Genomic DNA, 18,062 nt, shown 5'->3' on the forward strand with positions numbered 1-18,062 from the left:
ACTGTTCTGCTGCTGTTTGGGTTACAAATTACATCATGGAAAGACAGTAAGTGGTGGAAAAATAAAATTACCCCTTCTTCCCCCCTCAAAACCCAAAACCCTTGTGAGGAGGAGGAGAGGAGAAGAAAATGAATGAAGGAGGAATCAGACAGGAAAATATTCTAAAACCACTTTTATTAAATTTGGGGGTCAAAATTTACCGTAAAATGTCTTTCTCTGCAAGAAGAAACTACTGATATGCAGTGGATGTACACCAAAAGCACAGAAAGGAGTTGATCTCCATTAATAAAGTATCTGTTTATATTATGGAAATATAATATCAAAGGAAAACGAAGACACGGGTATTTTAAAAACACCAAACTCCAACTTTGCAAACCAAGGGATGTCTTCTAAACAAATTGGATGGCCCTCAAAAATCATAGAATCATGGAAATGTAGGTTTGGAAGGGACTTCAAGAGGTCATCTAGTCCATCTCCCCCTATGTAGAGGTAGGGCCAAGTATACCTTTGAAGGTGAGGATTCAGCCCCCATCTCCAGGAGCTCCTAGGTTTTGTGACTGCTTGACCACTATCCACACTCCCCAGTGTGTGTTCCATCTCTTAGGACTGCTCATAATTAAAATTTGTATGACTGGCTGCTCACAACGAGTGTCCGTGATGGATATTGCTGAAGCTGGGCTGATCTTGGTTTAGCTACAAGTGTGAAAAAGGAAGAAGCTTGACTAGATAGTTTATTTGCCTACACTTTATCCTTCCTCTTGCCTTGATTTAAGTTGTTTTGTGCTGTCACTTGGATGAAAACCTATAGTTATCTTGGCTCAATGAATGTATCAACACTTATGTACCAAGGAAGATTTCTTTACACCAGTGTTGTGACATACAAGCTCATAATTCTAATGACTGAGAATAATAATTTGGCTTGGAGGGTGAGGAGGGAGATGGTTGAATTAAAAAAAGTAAGCTACATGTAGTAGCCAGATAATATTGTAGCTCTTAGTTTTACCGAAAATATATTAGATATATAATATGTATGTTTAGGAAATAAGTGCCCACTGCTGTGTTAATTGTACCCCCATTACAGGCATTTCACTCGCAAAGATGAATTTAATTCTATGCATTACAAGTATTAGAATATTTAAATCTGTGGCCCTGTTTAACATCTTTAGCTTTTTTTCTTTTGTGGCATATATAAGCATTTATTTCTTACATACCGGTATTTCATGTCCGGTAACGTTCTCTTTTACTGCTTGTCTGCACTGTTAGTCTTATAAAGGCATTACAAGTTAAGGATAAGGAGCTTTACTTGATTTTTAAGATTGAAGTGGATTGAGAATAAAACAATATCCATTAAAAAGGGAACAAAACAGGCATTTAACCTATTTTTTTTCAGACTTCCTTCCCCCACTATCTTTTGATAAACCAAATATGGAGTCTGATATTGGAGTTGGTTGCATTACTTGCCAACACTGTCACAGAAGTGTACTGTCAACTAAAGATGGAGCTCAGCTGTGTCAACAAATAAATTTATTTGAGAATAATATCGCTTTGGTAATTCGACTTTACATTTCAAAAAGAGCTTATTCATTCCAAGGAAAACATCAGTTCCGCCAGTAGGAAAGTAAATCGATTCAGTTTCTGTGCTAGCAGTGAGCATTATTTTAGTTGTAGGCTAAGCAAATTAAAGAACACATTCATAGCTATAAACATATAGATTTCCATTTGTAAAGTATCACTCTGTCCCTCCTAACCAAGAAGATACTCTAGTAATTACTGAAATAATGGCTCCTTTTCTCCCTCTTTTCTGTTTGTTGAAGTCTTTACATGCCTGTGACTGTCAATCCATATGTTTGCTGAAAATAATTTGCTGTAGGGTTATTAGAAAATAAATGACTACAGCTTCTACATTTGAAAATTTTGAAACCATATCAAGAAAAGTAAATCTGATATTTCAATAATAGTTTAATCTGAAGCCAGCAACATTTTAAAAACATTTTATGCTATTTTTAGACAATTCTTTTTTGGATGTTGGTATGTCTGAATTCCTGTCTATCATTTACTTTTGGTTGTCTGTATATTCAACTTCTCAAGTCCACAGTTGGCTGCCCTGGCCCCATCTAGGAGAGATGGATACCACGGTGGATTGATTTAAATCATCAATCTTAATCATAATTTTAATCAAAAAGCAGGATTGAAACCTTGATTTAAATAATTGATTTTAATTTTGTTATGCATTTGTACTTTTTAGTTATTTTTCTAAAGAGAGGTTCATTCTCATTGGTTGGTATATCCATTTAAAATATGTAGATTTGCAAAGAAATATGGATTTACACTGTTCGTTGGTAGTTTTTGCTAATCAGGAAGATACACTATTAGGGTTACCATATGTCCGGATTTTCCCGGACATATCCGGCTTTTTGGTCCTCAAATCTCCGTCCGGGAGGAATTTCCAAAAAGCCGAACATGTCTGGGAAAATAGGGAGGCATGGTAAGGGGACCCCGAGTGAGAGTGGCTGCAGCAAAGCCAAAACTAACAACTCCCCCGATCTGCTGGGGCACGGAGGTGGCAGCGGCACCCGAGCGCGCAGCCGCCTCCTCCCTGGGCTCCAACTTTCCCGGCTCCTGCCACTCTCCACTGCGGCGGGGTCCGAAGTAACTTCCCCAGCGCAACAGCAGCCGGAGCCCGGGGTGTGGGAGGGAGGAGGGGGAATGCGGGGTGCTCAGGGGAGGGGGCGGAGTTGGGGCGGGGACTTTGGGGAAGGGGTTGGAATGGGGGCGGAGTTGGGGTGGGGCCGGGGCACCCGTGGAGTGTCCTCTTTTTTCACTGTTTAAATATGGCAACCCTATACACTATGCAGTATTTATATACATGTATCCAAGCAATTATATAGCTTAATTTACATTTATTCAGAGTCTTAATTTTTACTCTCATGTTAGAAAATGGTCAGAGGCGTTTCTTATTTAATTATTTTTTTTTTACTCATTTGTGTCAAGCTGCCTTTAGATGGAAATTGGAATTCAATTAAAAATATATAAAAACAGCATTTAAATGTTTTTTTTTTTTTTTAGATAAATGAAACTACCTTAAATGTGATGGATACATAAGGGAAAATGTTTATCAAAACATGCTTTGCATTTAAAACTAACTTCTTTATTAAATGAAGGAATTACTAATGCTGGTAAATTGAGCTAATTATGTGTCTGGTTTCCACATCCTTCAAGTTTTTAGAACCAGTAGATCTCATTCTTTTCCACCCATATATTGGAAACAGAAAGCAAGCTTCTTTTTTTTTTTTTTAACTCTGAGTCAGTTTCTCAACTTTGAATGAACTAGTTCAAATGAAAAAAAATTCTTTCTGTATCTGCAAAAAAGGCTACTGCCATCAAAAACTGGTTTATCACTTCAACAAACTCTGGGTTCAGGTGCTTAGCCAATGACTTCCAACATTTCAGTGGTTTGACTTTCTTTAAAACTTTGGCAGCAAACATATATTAATTGAATGGTTGATCTCCAGCCCTGACTTATTGTGTTTGACACGACTGATTGTTAGATACCGATGTCATAGCAGCATCTACCCGAGTACTTTGTATTGAGAATATTGGCAAGAAAATGAGGTGGCGTAAGTGAATCTACTTCTCCATTGCCTGCAATTTAACTTTATTGTTGGGTATTTCTTTCTACTGTTTCTTGAATTTTTTTTCCAAATTTCAATAACATTGTAATAGAGCAGCTATCTTTTTGTAATTTGTCTAAAGTGATGGAAATAGATTTCAGTATATCATGATAGCTTGACCATCTTAGAACATATTAAAATATACATAGCTTTGTCTACACTAGGCTATTAGAATATAATGAATACTTCTAAAACCCCTCTAAATTGTACTTTAGAGAGAGCCTGAGGAGGAGCATTGGAAAGGGAAAAGTGAGTATTTTTCAGATGGGAGTAAGAGTGGGGAGATAGTGGAAAGGAACTGAGAGGGTTGAGTGAAAAAGGGAGAGCCTGAGAGTGATCAGCTAAAAAAGAGAAAGTGAGATTGGGAGGAAGGGAGGGAGAAGGGGATAAGAAGAGCCAAAGAGATGGGAAGGAAGAACAAACTGTAATGCAAGGAGAAAGCAGAAGGAGAGGGAAGGAAAGATGGAAGAACAGACATTGGAGGTTGGGGGAGGGGGAGAGGAAGGAAAAGGCCTGTCTATATATCACAGCACTGCACTTTAAATCATATTGTGGCCTCCTTCAGGGCACCCCACTCAGGTCTCAGGCCCCTTAGCTATCACCTGATTCAGAGTGGGAACCTGTGTTCCTCGCTCTCCAGACCTGGGGATTTAGGCTGCAATTCCTTCTGCAATTCACTGTGGTCATTTTAGCAAGTCTGAGTTTAGTTCAGGACCTTCCATCCTAGTCTCTCCCAATGACAGGGCTAACCAGTGACCAGCCAGCCTTCATAATACTTTTGTTCTGAATAAATACATTTTCTCTATAAAACAAAGTATCTTGAAAATGATTAACAGCTTATGTGCCTGCCTGTTTTAGGAGGTGTCACCCATCTGTTAGGGGTTTGGGATTAGAAAGAGATGTCCATACTGCAAGTGTTACTTATGGAGAAAGGCTTTCTCAATGAGGAAGGCTTTGCAGCATTTCCTACAGATGGTCAGACTGGATTTGCCCGATCGCCTCTGGAAGATTATTCCATAGCTGTATCCCATTGACTCAGAATGTTTTGTCTCCCACTATACATGCTTCGCCCTGAGCTTTTTGATCTATGTTGTCAGAGAAGTGCAGCTGTTGCAAAAATGGAATAGAGTATGGGAAAAGCGAAAAAGAAGGCAGAACAAAAATAAGTTGAATGCCAAAATTTTATGATAAATAATATGTGAATGTTTGAATTTACACTTTGTGTATGTCTAGATATTGCCAAAGCATCTCTGCCAGGGATGGCTTATCTCTGGTTCATCAGTTTATTTCTGAAAAATCATTTTTTTTGCCTTTTGAAATGAGTGTACACCAAATGACAGATATTCTGACAAGCTTTCCCAGGGGACACTACTTCCAACATTTCTGTGAAGGTTACCTCCCTCTTTCCCTCTGCAAACTACTCACTTTGAACCCTGCAGTGTAAGGGAGGAATGTAGAGGGAGATAGGAATGTCTGGGAGGGGGGAGCTTTAGTGACATCGCCCACTGAAATGCCAGCAACCATTAATACAGCCCTTAGTGGTGCCCTGAGAATGGAATTTGGCCTCTAGTCAAAAGATTGTGAATGTCACTAATATGCTCTAACGAGATAAACAAGTTTTTGTTTCTCTGCTAGTCCCAGGTCTACTTCTTTCTATGCTGTTGTGCAGGTAGTGACTAATTTGTAAATTGCATGTGAATGGATCTTTTAAAAAGAGAAACAAACAAGCCAAAGGCTCCTGTTTTTCTGGGAGTGATTCACCATCTAGTATTAGGGGGTAGCCGTGTTAGTCTTTATCCACAAAAACAACAAGGAGTCCGGTGGTACCTTAAAGACTAACAGATTTATTTGAGCATAAGCTTTCGTGAGTAAAAAATCTCTGAAGTGAGGTTTTTTGCCCACGAAAGCTTATGCCCAAATAAATCTGTTAGTCTTTAAGGTGCCACCGGACTCTTCGTGGTTTTTACCATCCAGTATTGGTATATAGTGTGATTTTTTTTTTCTTTTCCTTTTTTGCTTTAGAATAGGCTACCAATGAGTCTTTAACGCCTTTACACAAAAAACTTTGTCCATAAGACACTGAAACAAGGATGCCTTTCCTAGCCCACACTGGGCCCCTAGTGCGCATATCATTAAACCACGTGGGATGGGAGAGAAATAGCAGCCTCCTTGGAGGCCAGTCCTTGCCCAGTGCACAAAGACTCGTTCTGAGGTGGTAACTAGGGGAGCAGTGTCAGCAGGAGCTGGGCTTGAGAGAGAGGTATCTTCAGAACCCCGGACATCTATCTGTGATACAGGCGATGGTTGGCTGATGTCATGTTAGTTCTAATTTACTAACATGATGTCAACCAGTCGTTCCTTTGATCACTTGGTCTTTCCACTCACCCTTTGTCTTGTCTATTTAGATTATAAGGTCTTTGTAGCAGGGACGGTTTTAGTATTTGTACAGCATCCAGCACAATCCTGATAGTAGTCTTTTGGGTGCTATCATAAAGAACAAAAAATAATTCATGTTCAGGCTGACCCCCTTATTACCAGGAGATGAAGTACAACAATGAAAAATATGGAAAAGTGTATTTTTAATAGAGATCACTCCCCAATTTGGTGTTCATGGTATGAAGTTATATACAGTGCACGTTATACATTTTTTATTCCATATATGATCCTTTGCATGGTTATTGCTGGAATACAGGACAAATTGAGTCCTATATTGAGTTGAGACAGAAAGTGGGATATGGGGCAAAAAAAAAAAAAAGTTACATTCCTTAAAACAAGAGTCTAGTGCAGGGGTTCTCAAAGTTTTGTACTGGTGATCCCTTTCACATAGCAAGCCTCTGAGTGCAACCCCCCTTATACATTAAGAACACTTTTAAATATATTTAATACCATTATAAATACTGGAGGCAAAGTGGGGTTTGGGGTGGAGGCTGACATAATAAACTTGTGACCCCCTGAAGGGTCCCGACCCCCAGTTTGAGAACTCCTGGTCTAGTGTCATCCTAATTAATTCTAGTGCAAAATACAGAGCATTTTATTTAAATCTCTGTAGTAAGTATATGTTGATTTTAAGAAAAAGTTAGCATCTTTTAGGAAGCTGACAACCACTGGAGAGTATTTGAGGCTTGTTATAGAATGTCTAAAATATTTTGTTTGAAATTGATACCAGGAAGCAGAGAAGTACTAAAATGGATGTGTAACCAATTGGAAAGAGCTCAATTTAGTTGAGAATTTCGGATGAAAATCTTTTGGTTTGGGACTAAAATTTAATTTTCCCCATCAAAGCTTTTTTTAAGTAATATTTTTAAATGTTTTCTTTCTTGTAGACAATACCATTTCTCATACAATTCTGTAGATCATCAGTAAACATAACAATTTTTCTTAATGTGTTCCTTTCACTTTACAGAAAGACCCAGATTATTTGCAGCTTTGGCTGGACAGTTTTGTTTCTAGCTATGAACAATTTCTGGATGTGGACTTTGAGAAGCTTCCCACGAGGTATGTAGAAATTCAGATCTGCTCATCTTGTGTTTGATACCTGGCTGTGTTCTGGGCTCCAAATCCTGTTTAAAATATATATTATAAAATGGTTTGTTCCACGCCAGTATTTCTTGACTGGCACTCCCAGTCCCATTCTTTAAAGGTCAAATTTGGGTTGCTAATGATGAAACTAGGTAAACAGTGGTATTTGCATCAAACCAGGAAATGGCGTCAACATAAATTTTTTTTTGTTAGCAGAAATTTACTTATTACAGCTCTTTGTACGTTGCTGAAATAAGTATTCTGCAGTAAGCCTGGTGCGTGAAATAATATTTTGGTGATTTAAAAGAATATATAAGGGAAAGATCTGGATAGTAGATATAGTTTTGCAATTTAATCTCTGGGATTATTTTAATATTAAGGATGAGATAAAATTCTAAATTTGACTAACATAGTTGAAAAAATGTGAAAATAAGCTGCTTCTTTACTTGTCTGCTTAGACCTTAGTACAGGCTTTTGTATATTGTCCTGCAACAGCAGTGTTACCAGCCCCAAGCATTGAAAAATCAGGAGATTGATTTGAAGCATGAGATTTTAAAATATAACAAATGTTTGGTTCTTTTATGCCTTCTAGTTTTTGAGCCTTCAGGGTTCATGTTCTCAAGCTTTTCTTCACAGCCATGAGGGCTAGAATTTTTTTTTTTTTTTTTTTTTTAATGAAAGCATGGCTTTAGGAACTAGGGCTTTTAAGAAAAACCAAATACTGTGAGACTCAGGGAAAAAATCATGAGAGTTGGCCATACCCTGTTTCCCCGAAAATAAGACAGTGTCTTATATTAATTTTTGCTCCCAAAGATGCGCTAGGTCTTATTTTCAGGGGAGGTCTTATTTTTCCTGGAGCTTCGGGGCCTTATATTCCGGGGTGGCCTTATTATTGGGGAGGTCTTATTTTCGGGGGATGTCTTACTTTCGGGGAAACACGGTAGTACTATAACCAATATTACACTGTCTTAAGTGATAGTGATGAATGCAGAGAATGAGGCTCCCTGTACTGTGGTTCTGGTCCTAAATCCATTACAATCAATGTTGGATCAGGTTTTATTTAGGTATTAGCAGTATCCACAATTGTTGCAAGGAAACACTGAACCCTGAAATTGGGTCCTAGCAGCTTAAAAGTGTACTTTTTCTTAGCTATGTGTAATAATACTTTTCTCAGTGAATATAATATATAATATATAGAATGGATTATATCCAATTTATAACAAAAACTAAAAAACTAAAAATGTTCTGTTTTGTATTGTGTAGTCTGTCAGTTTTGCTTTGGTGAGGCAAAAATGTGTCCTCATAGGGTTGTATTTTTTTGCCTAGAAAGTGCATAACTTCTAAATTGTCGTTCTGTAACATGGTTTAGTATGAGAAATGGTAACAGTGGAATAACTGGACTAAATTAGAAGTGTTCAGAAGTGTTTATCAACTACAGAATTGTTTTTCAATAGCAACATGGCAGAAGATTAAAAGGAAAAAACATAAACAAAGATAAACTGTGCAAAAACAATGACAGTGTCTTCATTGTGCACAGTGATAGTTTCAAGAGCTCGATATAAAATCTGGTATTTTGCTGAGATTAATGACAGGATTAGTCTTGTGACCTAAAAGAGTAGGACTGTATAGGATTGGACTCATTTTGTAACAGATGTAGAGAGAAAATGTCTAGGCAAAATAAGGGCGAGGGCAGGTGACTATTGTGTTTTGATGGCCAGAAATAAATATCCTACTATGAGACAGTTTATGTTCATTTTAACAATAAATCGATGTTTCTGTCCCTGATTGCGCTTAGATATAATCACACTTGGTGACATTCTTCTGGATTTATTTTGTCATACATTATAAAATGTTGTAACTTGGTGCAGTATTTCAAAGAGAAGAAATACGAAAGAATCAGAAACAAATATCTCCATATTTATTTTGAATTATCACTTTATAATCTGCACATTACACCATGACATTCACCTGTATCAAAACTAATCTCTAATTTGTGTCCCAGAGTTGCTTCCCCTTTATACATTTTAATCAAAAGCTAATTTTCCCTTCGATTCTGGAAGTGGTTGTGTTCTGCAAGCTGAAATGAGGAATTGTTGAGGGAGAGAAAGATGCTATGTGTACTTTCATCTGATAGGATCTCAAAATGCTTTACAGCTACTGCATATGCATGCAGCACTTGATAGACATTTCTGAGTGAAAGGCAGCTGAGAATGAGTGTTGCAAAACAGGGCAGGGAGAGGAAATTTTGAACAAACGAAGGCACCCTACTTTAATGAAAAATGCCATGGGATTTATGTCCATGAAGAGAATATGGGACTTCAGTTTTATCAGCCAAAAGACCAAAACACAGCTGACTTCATGGAACTCTAATTTACTTGTCTCTGAGGCATGAAGGAGTGAGTTGGCACTACTGAGATTTGAATCTAAATGGGTAATACCCCAAGTGGGTCTGATTATAAGAACATCCTTTTCTAAACATAAAAATATATTTCCTTTTAAATCTTGTATGCCAAGTTTGGGAACCTGAAAAAATCACATTTTGTGTAATATATATCTCAAAAAACTCGAATTAATTTGTTTGTTCTGGAAGTGTGGATAAAACATATATGGTAAGGTATTATAGGCCAGAGAAAGAACTATTGGTTGTAGAGTTGGTCTTCTTTTGCAACCCCATGCCTCAGCATGATTGCTACCTATAGTTTTTTATAGTGTTTTATCTAGTTTAGATTTAAGTGTTTCAAGCAGTGGGGTTTATACCACTTCTATTGGGAAGGTGAGTACTCAGCAGTATAATAGATCTGTTGACATCTTGTACTTTGAACATGAGAGATTGTCGCTCTACTATTTTGCATTTTTCAAAGCATCTATTGCATCTTACTATATTTACAATTGAAAGGGTAAAGTCTTACCAGCTGGTTAGAGGTTATTTTCATTGCAGAATGGGGAAGAAATTTTTCACTCTGTTTAATAACTGTAATAACTGCAAAGGTAGTTAGAGTATGTTATCAGTTTTCCTTTTGTTTTTGGCTTACATGCTGTTAAATTTACAACAAAGAAGCTTAAAGGAAGTTGTTGAAAAACAAATCAAACATATTTTTACATACTTTATGGTATGAGTTCAAACCCACATAAAAATGATTTAGGACACAAGAAAGTCACATAAATAGCTCATTTATCAGGAGTTTATGGCTAAAAAGTGAAGTCTGATTTTCTGCAGTTTTTATATTTTTAAGTGTGTGCTTCCTTTTGTAAAAATGCTAATCTGTGGTTAAACTGCAGCAGGATGAACAACAGTTGGAGACCGGTTTGACTCCATTCACACAATTAGTGTGGTGGATTAACATGATCACCCATGTTAATGCAAAGATTGAGAAAATAATTAATGAGAGAATTATATTAGGTCCACGGATGCATCAGATTTCTTTCACTTCCAGGTTTTGATGATTTGCTGATAGTCTGACATTAAAGACAGCGGTTCACAGTTACCAATGAATTGCATCTCTGACCCCTCCTAATCTCTTCTAGTGTAGCCCCCTTCATGTCTCTGCTATCACATTCTCCTATTGTAGGTCTGCACCGCATTGTAAACTCATGTCTGGGATCCAGGCTTCTGGACTCAGTATTTCCAAGCCAGCGCTTGAGTGTCCACACAGCATTGTAAACCTGGGTTTACAGTGGCTGGACCCAAGTCTGACAGCCATGCTCACACATCATACTGTGCTATGCGGATCTTCTGATTCAGATCTGTAGTTTGAGCTGTGTCCATATTGCAAAATGACAGGGCTTGGACCTGAGTTACAAGGGAAATCAGCTTCTGACCAACACTCCTAGCAGGGTCCTAGAACCGGGTCCCGAGTGCTTGTTGACCTGAGTCAGACAGATTTGTGTGTGGACAGAAGGGGTGCTTGGGCTCAAACGCAAGTCAGAGCCCAGGCTTAGTCTGCAGTATAGAGCATACTCCTACTCTCAGGCCTGGCCCTGTGTTGCAGTCCCTTGGTATTAACTATGATTTCCTCAACAAGTCTGTCTTAGGCTCAGATCTGCATTTCTGGAGAAGGAAGTGAGATGGCTAGTGAATCAGTACACATGTTAGAGTTTTATCTTGGCTTGTGGATGAACTTCTGACCCATGTCTTTAAAAGAAAAAATACATAAAAAAACAAACTTCGGTTAATACCAGATTTTCAAAAGATTTTCCAATTCCCCTTTGAAATAGTCTTGTTTACACAGCTAGCTATACTAGGAAAAGCTGATACTGTGCTTTATGTACCCTCCACAAATCTAACTGATTTGCTGTGGTGATATGCTAAAATCTTGCTCCATGAGGGATAAGAAATCTTGCTTGTTTCAAATAAACCTGTATTATATTTTCAGTCAGAGCAGCTCTAGCAAAACGGGCATTTTTTACTCTGCACACAATCTCTTGTTATAATTTTTTCTCCAGTGGCTTGTGCAGTAGCACAGAAAATGTGGAATTGGTAATAACTTCCAGTCTTGCTCCCTGAGGCTTTTTTTCCCTCTGTTTCATCAGTCAGGCTGTCTTCGGGTAGGGTGACCAGATGTCCCGATTTTATAGGGACAGTCCCGATATTTGGGGCTTTTTTTTTTTTATTTGGGCTTCTATTACTGCCCGCCCCCGTCCCGAATTTTCACACTTGCTATCTGGTCACCCTATCTTCGGGGGGGTGTGGCATGAGGGAGTTGCTGCTTACTTTACTGTGCAGCATTTAAACTTGCTGAGAAACTACAGTTGGCCTTTTTGGAAAGCTACTTGTCCAGCTTAATTTCAATTATCAATGGAGAAATTTGTGGCCTGTAAAGGATTCTGTGTACATTGGCTTATGCAAAATGTGGACATATACACTGGTATCTAGAAAGAGGCGGCTGCCTTCACAGAAAGATGCATTTCTTTTTTGGAGGTTGCGTGGAAGGTAGTAGTTGCTCTGTCTCTGTATGTCTACTTCAGACAGCACTTGTATAGCATTCTAAAGGATCAGGAGAGTGTGCACAGCTGTACTGTATATAAGTACTTTGAGTTCAGCTAGATGGTACTAATATTCTGGAAATATACAAGGTTTACATATATACCAGTGGGTTCTACTTAGGAGAGAGAGTCTCTCTGATTGGCTTAGCAAACTATATCAATTTCCCCTCTTTTCCTCTGCAGAGATTTCTTCTCCAGTGTTAACAGATACAAATAATTTTGGCCCCAAATAGTGCTATATTTTCCTTTTAAATATTGGTAGGTACCATCTGAATAGTTGTTCCCCCCTGTCCATAAAGTTCCACTTTTGGAGTTGGACCTGATTTTAGAGGTTGATTTCTCTCGCTTACCATATCTGGTTCTAACTAAAGGCTGTTGCAGGCTGGGCCCTCCAGTTGTTGCCCAGCTCTTCATTTTCCCATAACCATTTACCATATGTTTCCCTGAAGTATCCCCCCAGGTCAGACAGCTGACATGACAGAGCATCTCTTCATCAGCTGAAAGATTGAATGAATAGCTCTTGGACTGAAAACTGCACTCCCTGCAAGTGAGATAATGACAGAAGGAGTCTATAGTAAACATTGCTGCTCCAACGCATCTGAGCATTTCCAGGATGTTATTGAACCAGAATAATCTATATAGCAGTCTTGTGTGTTCTGGCCTTGCCGCTGTTTTTGTCTGTAATTTTCTTCTTCTGAGCCTCTCTGATATTTTACACAAATCTTTTGAACATAGGAAGATCAACTGGTGAGAATGCATAATGGTTCCCTAGGGTAAAGTCTGGGCATGGCAGGACTCTGATACATTGATTGTGCCAACATAACAGTATTGTGCTTTCTGTTTCTTTGCTTTTTAAAAATAAGTAGAGGAACAAATCTATTTCCTGGTTTGATCTCCAGAAACTAGTAATGATGGGGCAGCAATTATTAATGCACCAGCCAAGTGCCAGGAATCAGATGGATTGCTGGGGATTTCTGTCTGCCAGATCCCTTATTTTCCAGTTTTCTCACATGTAATATTCCCATTAAATTTCTTAGTTGTGTGTCTTGTATACTTAGGATACTGAAAAATTTCACTGTGGATATTTAGTAATTGGGCTTCAGTGACTACTTTGTAGTTAATGTTGTATTTATTTGGTTACTTTTGATCCGTACCAGTGATTGTAAAAATTTTTAATAGGGTGTCCCATACCTTAATATAGAAAATATATTTTATATCACCTTCTCCTTGATTTGGGATTGCACGGACCAGTTCCCCTAGTTTTTCCTGTGGCAACTAGAGCAGTTACTTACATGGAAAAGTAATGTTAAGAAAACCATTTAATGTATTTTTAACTGCTTTTCAATACAATTTAACATCCGAGAACAAGGAGGAAGAGCCGGCACAATGTGACCAGGCAGTTTTTTGTGGATCACCAGCAAATGTTTATGAACCACCAGTAGCCCCAATTTAGGATCATGTGTATTATAGTGGCTTGAAACAGTGCACACAGATACACAAGATGTACAAATAAAAAAAATGTATTTACATACATTAATTATTTTGTGTATTTTTTTTTAAAGGGTGGATGATATACCTCCTGGAATATCACTACTTCCTGACAATATTCTACAGGTCCTGAGGCTTCAGCTGCTACAATGTGTCCAAAAAATGTCAGATGGACTAGAGGAGGAGCAACAAGCCCTGTCACTTTTACTTGTCAAATTCTTTATCATCCTTTGCAGGTATTTATTCGGTCTGGCTGCTTCTTTCACCAGTGTATTGTTTTGTCTGGGAAATCTTGATTTACTTACAATGATATAGATCGAGATTCTTAATACACATACAGTGTGACAAAACATTGTCCAGTAGAGACAGAGACTCTCCATATTGCAGTAAAAACACATGGTATAATGAAAGAAAAAAAAAACAGTAATATGGATAAAGAAGGCCATGATGAGAAAGGGACTGAGTGGAGAAAATGACAGCATATTATTTGTATTTAAACTGTGTATATGAAAGTTCAAATCTATGTTACATAACGGAAACAAGATTTTTTTTTTTAAACAGATTGCTAATATGTTTTTGGCCATGAAATAACTTCCAAGGGAAAGTTGATTCACATTCTTAACAGATTTACATGCCCCTTAAATAGTTTAGGAAAATATTTTATTTTATATTACTGGCATCTTCTGAAACTTTTATCTTATTTTTTGTGATATTGCTTAACCATATACCAAGCAACCATATAAGTAGAGGTCTAAAAATGTCCATTCCTCCCAAATTTTAAATTGTTCCTTAACACAATTTAGAATACAACAGTTTTATCTCTAACAATGTCTATTGAGACAGAGCTGCTCTAATTTACACTCTGCGACTGTCCCCTGAGGAATATCTACTAAATGAGCCTAGCTCTCTCACTGGCCATGTCCACTCCTCACCTCCAATATGTCCCCATGAGGTGGTCTAGAAAGGACCCAGCTGTACTCCGGCCAGAGAAATCTCCTTTTGCTGGGGGTATTCCTCAGGAACCTTTTCCAACCTTGTGGTCCTTTCACCCTGTCGGAACAATGAAAAGGCACTGTATGGCAAGAGACAGTTGTGCCCAAATTGTGTTAAAATTCTAAGGATAAGTTAAGGAAACAGTAGTAGCTGTAGCTTCAGATTTCTGTGCTTTGTCAATTTTAGTTAGTCTTTGAAAAAATATCCTTTTTTGTCACTGAACTCCTTATTTTAGTTCACATGCCCCAAGGATTGAGAAGTGTGTTTGTAACACCTACAGTATGCAAGCAGGAGTGGTTTTCTTTTGCCTTTTATGATTTGTTTAGTGTTCTAAAAATATACACTCAGATGCCTATCCCTTTTTTTTTTTTTTTTTTTTTAAATTAAATTAAAACTGATAATAGGCCTGTGGAAAACTCACTCGGAGTTTTAGAAACCATTTGTGGCTAAGCCACCAGTTTTCTTAGTGAGGTCAGAGGAATAATTGTTGTCTTTGGTTTCAGATTCCATTTCTGAGTTTTGTTTATTTAGAATGCTCTGTGAATCAATTTAACTTCTGAAATCTGAGATTCCAGATAAAACAGACATGACTGGAGCTCTGACTGTACTCTAATTTTCTTCTAGCTGAAAGACACATATGTATATGTATAGTATCTTAATGTGAGAGGCATAAACATTACAGTATATTATTTTTGTGGATATTTTTAAAATATTGACACTTGTGTATTATTTTATATTGAATGCTAAAAAAAAGCTTCAGCGGCCTGTTCAAATAATATTACAATATACAAACAACTGTGGCTCATGTTGCTCCTACAGAAATCTGGCTAATGTGGAAGAAATTGGGACTTGCTCCTACATTAATCATATCATCACCATGACTACACTCTACATTCAGCAGGTACGTGGAATTACAACTCTCGTATATATTGCTGCTAGAAATACAGAAGGAGGATTGGGGGCTCAAGATTGGGAATTGGGGGGTCTGGATTTTCTTCCTAACTCTGCCACAAACTTCTTGTGTGATTTTAGGCAGGTCACACAAAGTTTTCTATCTTTAAATCAGAACAACAATACCTACCCATGTTACTGCAATAATTTGAGGCTTCTTTTATTTATATATATATATAAATGCATTACTGATCAAGAACAGGCATCGTTACATATAAACATGCAATGATTGAGCCTTCTTTTCAGCCTTTCATTAAATTCTACACTATATAAAAGGGCTTTACAATCCTTAGTTGAGAGTACTCTAGAACAGCCAAGTATTCAGTTCATACTAAGTTGGAGGAGTGTAGAATTTAATGAAAGGCTGAAGAGAAGGCTCAATCATTGCATGTTTATATGTAGTGATCCCTGTTCTTGATCAGTAATGCATTTTTTTACTGCTTATTTACAAGCATCTGAAAAGTCTCAATAGAACAGTTTTAAAATGTGTTCTAAGCAATTGAAGTTAAAAGAATTATTTTAGAAGAATTGGTTTCTTTAGTTAGGAGGTGATTTCAATACTTCAGTTTATGGTGCGTGTTGAAATGTCAGCCATACTTAGGAAGTATTTGGGTAGGGAATATTTAAAATTGTGGAGGTCTTTTTCCCCACAGTGTACATGTGAAATTGCCATTAGCAGCTGTGAGTGTTATGCACGTATATCATGAAGATAGTAGAACCTTTGAGTTGATAATTATTTTTAGTACATTGTATATTGCATATCTCAGTAAAGCAGAAGGAATGGAAGCTTGGACTGGGATTTTCAAAGGAGCCTAAGTGAGGCAGGTTCAAATATGCCATTGAAAGTCAGTGAGAATCGGATGCCCAACACCCTTAAGGTCTCTTGAGAATCCCAGCCTTAACTCTGTTGGTGGACTTCTTTCTTCCACAATTTGTGTTCCTAGAAGCATTCTGATCATAATTGTTTCTTTTCTCTCAGTTAAAAAGCAAAACAAAAGAGAAAGAAGTGGCAGATCAATCACCTATAGAAGAGTTTGTAAGACACGCATTGGCTTTTTGTGAAAGTCTCTATGATCCGTATCGAAACTGGAGGCAGCAAATTGCAGGGTATGTGTTTACCTGATATGGTAAATTCTAATACTGTGATAATTTCTTTAAAATGTTACTACAATGATATTTAATGGTTTCAACACAACCATGGTCACCCCACACCGAGCTGAAATGAGACATAATTACACTGACACACTTGTACTCTTGCATTTTAGCAGCTATTAGCATTGGTAGCACCGAGGACTAGATTTGATACCAATAAGCTTTCCCAAAGATATGTTCTGTATTGAAAACATGAATGAAGGAATCAAGAAAGTATCTCTTTGCACCAAAATCAATACTATGAAGCAGACATACTGATAATTATTAGGGTACTGTACTACACTGCCACTAAGAGTATTGGAGGTACTAATCTATCCAATTCCATCAAATAAAAACCCAGGTTTTTTTATTTGAAAGTTCTGGAGAGAATAGATAGCCAGGGTCCCAGCTGAGTACTTCCTGAGGTACATGTTTGGAAGCAGATTAGCGATGTATGCTTTATGCTGGGTTCTAATAACCGAAATAGTGTATGATTTTTTCTAGAGATGCTACCTGTTCCCTTATTTTAGTACTAAAAATAGAGATTGAGAGGAAATAATTAATCTATTACAAATCTCTACATACTTCTGCTTCCTTTTAAAACATTTATTAAACATTTCAAGTATACAAATTATAGTTTACAAAACAGATGTTGTTTTGTTAGCATTATTGTGGTATTCATTACCACAGTATCAAAACAAAATTTTAAAAGGCTCTGCATTTAGTTGGAAGCTGTTGCACTATGACCTACATAGCTGAATCAAATATGTGCCCAATCTTCATCTGAAAATTTTACTAGTAATAATTTCTTATAGTGGCTTTCCTATTTTCCCAGAAAATGGTGTCTTATGAATCCATCAGTTTTTCCAAGGGATAACAAAATTTCCCTACTACAGCTGCCCAAAATATGGGGAAAGGAAGGAGATAAGAGGAGGAAAACAATAGAGAGTTCCTTATCAAATAAGATCCCGTCACCGGAGACCTCAGGCCCTGAGAGGAGTGCTAGTGAGGCTCTGAGTACTTCAAGAACCATGAAGCATGTTAAGATTCCAACTAAGTCCCATACCTCAGCGGAAAAGGGCTTAGTACCAAAGAATGCTGCTACTAAGAGACCAGCTTCACTGGAATCAATCAACTGTGGAAGATTTACCTTTCAGTGGTCAGAAGCTTGTTGCAGATTCCATGGATGACTCACTTCATAACCTACTCTAGGGCAACACTTAGGTCTTTAGGGATATACATGCCTGCAAATAAAAGGAAGTTTAGCAGGTCTCAATCAGTACAAAGATCCCACCCTGCTCTATTTTCCACCTTCCCTAGGCCACT

General features: G+C 37.6%; 1 protein-coding gene across 1 annotated transcript in view; it reads left to right on the plus strand.

The window, feature by feature from the left end:
* NBEAL1 (neurobeachin like 1) overlaps window positions 1–18,062 on the plus strand; it is a 145,922-nt gene that overhangs the window by 18,522 nt on the left and 109,338 nt on the right. Inside the window, exons 3-6 of the mRNA XM_024206509.2 lie at window positions 7,075–7,166; window positions 13,736–13,897; window positions 15,474–15,555; window positions 16,585–16,712. Of these exons, the coding sequence (XP_024062277.1) occupies window positions 7,075–7,166; window positions 13,736–13,897; window positions 15,474–15,555; window positions 16,585–16,712 (464 nt within the window). The remainder of the gene's footprint in view (window positions 1–7,074; window positions 7,167–13,735; window positions 13,898–15,473; window positions 15,556–16,584; window positions 16,713–18,062) is intronic.

The sequence above is a fragment of the Terrapene carolina genome, unplaced genomic scaffold, assembly GCF_002925995.2.
Source record: "Terrapene carolina triunguis isolate 2854851 unplaced genomic scaffold, T_m_triunguis-2.0 Scaffold62, whole genome shotgun sequence".
Classification (NCBI taxonomy): Eukaryota; Metazoa; Chordata; order Testudines; family Emydidae; genus Terrapene; species Terrapene triunguis.